The sequence below is a fragment of the Mus caroli genome, unplaced genomic scaffold (genome assembly GCF_900094665.2).
Source record: "Mus caroli unplaced genomic scaffold, CAROLI_EIJ_v1.1 scaffold_15431_1, whole genome shotgun sequence".
NCBI classification, from domain to species: domain Eukaryota; kingdom Metazoa; phylum Chordata; class Mammalia; order Rodentia; family Muridae; genus Mus; species Mus caroli.
Window position 1 is genome coordinate 27,143 of NW_018390379.1, and position 3,310 is coordinate 30,452.

At 43.4% G+C, this 3,310-nt stretch overlaps 1 protein-coding gene across 1 annotated transcript; it reads left to right on the forward strand.

The window, feature by feature from the left end:
* Positions 1 to 262: 262 nt before the first annotated feature.
* Positions 263 to 2,811, forward strand: LOC110288617 (disintegrin and metalloproteinase domain-containing protein 21-like). Its single transcript, XM_021154913.1, has one exon. The coding sequence runs from the start codon at positions 358 to 360 to the stop codon at positions 2,620 to 2,622; it is 2,265 nt and encodes a 754-aa protein (XP_021010572.1). The 5' UTR covers positions 263 to 357; the 3' UTR covers positions 2,623 to 2,811.
* Positions 2,812 to 3,310: the final 499 nt, after the last annotated feature.

The window sequence follows — 3,310 nt, forward strand, 5'->3', positions numbered from 1 at the left end:
GACTCCTAGAAAGAGACCCAGAGTCACATTGGGAACCAAATGCATTCATGTGGAAATGTGGAAATGATATTTTGTACTTCAAAAACGAAAAGAAAGGATTGAGCCTGTCTGAGACACTCCTTGCTGCTTCTGACTTTTCTTGCCCAGGCACATTTATAGACATCCCTTTTGACCATATTTAACCTCAACCTCAGGTAACACATTCAGACTCAATTCCTGCCACACCCAGTGACTGTTACCTAACTCCAGTTGTCTGGGTAACCACTTAGGTTGGGAGCCTGAGGAGGCTTTTGGTCCTCTGTCAGTATTTTCTAGACCAGGCAGTGGCCACAGCAGAGGGATTTAGCTCCACCCAGGATGTTATCTCTGACCTGGGGCATGAGGCTAGTGGAAAGACCTGTGGTCCCCAGGGTCCTCCTCTTGCTGTTTGCACTCTGGCTGCTCCTCCTGGTTCCAGTCTGGTGTTCCCAAGGCCATCCCACTTGGCGTTACATCTCATCGGAGGTGGTTATTCCTCGGAAGGAGATCTACCATACCAAAGGACTTCAAGCACAAAGACTGCTCTCGTATAGCTTGCGTTTTCGGGGCCAGAGACATATCATCCACCTGCGAAGAAAGACACTCATTTGGCCCAGACACTTGTTGCTGACAACTCAAGATGACCAAGGAGCCTTACAGATGGAGTACCCCTTTTTTCCTGTAGATTGTTACTATATTGGCTACCTGGAGGGGATCCCGCAATCCATGGTCAGTGTGGATACTTGTTATGGGGGCCTGTCAGGGGTCATGAGGTTGGATGACCTTACCTATGAAATCAAACCCCTCAATGATTCACAGAGCTTTGAACACCTTGTTTCTCAGATAGTATCTGAGTCTGATGACACAGGGCCTATGAATGCATGGAAGCATTGGAGCCATAATACAGGTCCTCCCTTCTCCAGATTGGAATATGCGGATGGAGCTCCCAGACTATCTAGTAAGAACTACGCTACACATCCAGCTGCTATAAAAGGCCACTTTCAAGCAACTCATTCTGTGTATAGTGCTTCTGGAGGTAACAAACTTGCATCTACTGTCGGGTATTTGTTTAAAGTCATTAGTTTAATGGACACCTATCTGACCAATCTTCATATGCGGTACTATGTCTTTCTCATGACTGTGTATACCGAGGCTGATCCATTTCAACATGATTTTCGAGTTCCAGGAGGGCAGGCTCATACTTTCTATGAGTCAGTATTTTATCGTTTTTTTAGGCCTGATGCAGGAGCTATAATTAACAGGAATTCGCCAAGAGATGATGAAGTTAATCCAGCTGAGAGGAGTATATGTTCTGCCTCAGCCCTAATTTGTCTTGGTCAACATGGTCGAAATCCTTTATTTTTATCTATTATAATAACCAATCGTGTTGGAAGGAGTTTAGGCCTAAAACATGATGAGGCATACTGTATCTGCCAGAGAAGGAACACCTGCATTATGTCCAGAAATCCTCAATTAACAGATGCTTTCAGCAATTGTTCCCTTGCAGAGATAAGCAACATACTTAATACTCCTGATCTGATGCCATGTCTTTTCTATGACCGTCATGTTTATTATAATACATCATTTACTTATAACTTTTGTGGAAACTTCAAAATCGATAATGAAGAGCAGTGTGACTGCGGCTCCCAAAAAGCATGTTATTCAGATCCCTGCTGTGGAAATGATTGCAGGTTAACACCTGGTAGCATTTGTGATAAAGAATTATGCTGTGCAAACTGCACTTACAGTCCTTCTGGGACCCTTTGCAGACCTATCCAGAACATATGTGATCTTCCAGAGTACTGTAGTGGGGCTAGGTTCATTTGCCCAGATGACACTTATCTGCAAGATGGGACACCATGCTCAGAAGAGGGTTACTGCTATAAAGGTAACTGCACTGATCGCAATGTACAATGCATGGAAATCTTTGGTGTAAATGCTAAGAATGCTAATATTAAGTGCTATGAAATCAACAAACAACGGTTTCGATTTGGGCATTGTACTAGAGCAGAAGAAAGCCTCACATTCAATGCTTGTTCTGATCAGGACAAGCTGTGTGGAAGGTTGCAGTGTACCAATGTCACCAATCTTCCATTTTTGCAAGAACATGTTTCATTCCATCAATCGGTTATCTCTGGGTCTACCTGCTTTGGGCTTGATGAACATCGTGGGACAGAAACAGCAGATGCTGGATTGGTGAGACATGGTACCCCGTGCGCCAGGGGTAAGTTCTGTGATCGAGGAGCTTGCAATGGAAGTTCATCTCATTTGGGTTATGACTGCACCCCAGAAAAATGCAATTTCAGAGGAGTGTGTAACAATCGTCGGAATTGTCATTGTCATTTTGGTTGGAGCCCTCCAAAGTGTAAAACAGAGGGACAGAGTGGGAGCATAGACAGTGGGTCCCCTCCGGTTCAAAGGCGGACAATAAAACAGAACCTAGAGCCAGTGGTGTATTTAAGAATACTCTTTGGTCGTATTTACTTCCTCTTTGTTGCACTGCTCTTTGGCATCGCCACTCGTGTAGGAGTTACTAAGGTTTTTAGGTTTGAAGACTTGCAAGCTGCTTTACGTTCTGGACAAGTACAAGCAAAGGACAAGTAAAATGAGTTAGCACCCTGTCTCCTGTAAGATAATGAGAATGGAAAAAAGAAAATCTGAATGTCAGTAGGGGACGAGGTAGAACTCCAATCCACAGTTCTGGATGGCTTTTGTTTATATCATGGGGACATAAGACGTGTTGGATTCGGCACCATCTGATGTTGGTGCATTGCTGAAATAAATCTTTCAAAACTGCAAACTGGTACTTTTGATTCTATATTTTAAATAAATCATTAGAAACTGCTCTAAGTTCGCTCCTCAGGTAGCAGGAGACCTTGAGCCATCACTGGTTCTTAGCCTTAGGCCTCTGGTATATATCTTTTTTAAGAAGTTATTCATGATATCTTTTAAAAATATGGTTCCTGAACCCTGAAGCATTCCCATCTCTTTGTCACTGTGTTTTTTTTAAAATTTTAATATTTTTTATTACATATTTTCCTCAATTACATTTCCAATGCTAACCCAAAAGTCCACCATACGCTACCCCCCACTTCCCTACCCACCCATTCCCATTATTTTGGCCCTGGCGTTCCCCTGTACTGGGGCATATAAAGTTTGTGTGTCCAATGGGCCTCTCTTTCCAGTGATGGCTGACTAGGTCATCTTTTGATACATATGCAGCTAGAGTCAAGAGCTCCGGGATACTGGTTAGTTCATAATGTTGTCCCACCTATATAGGGTTGCAGATCCC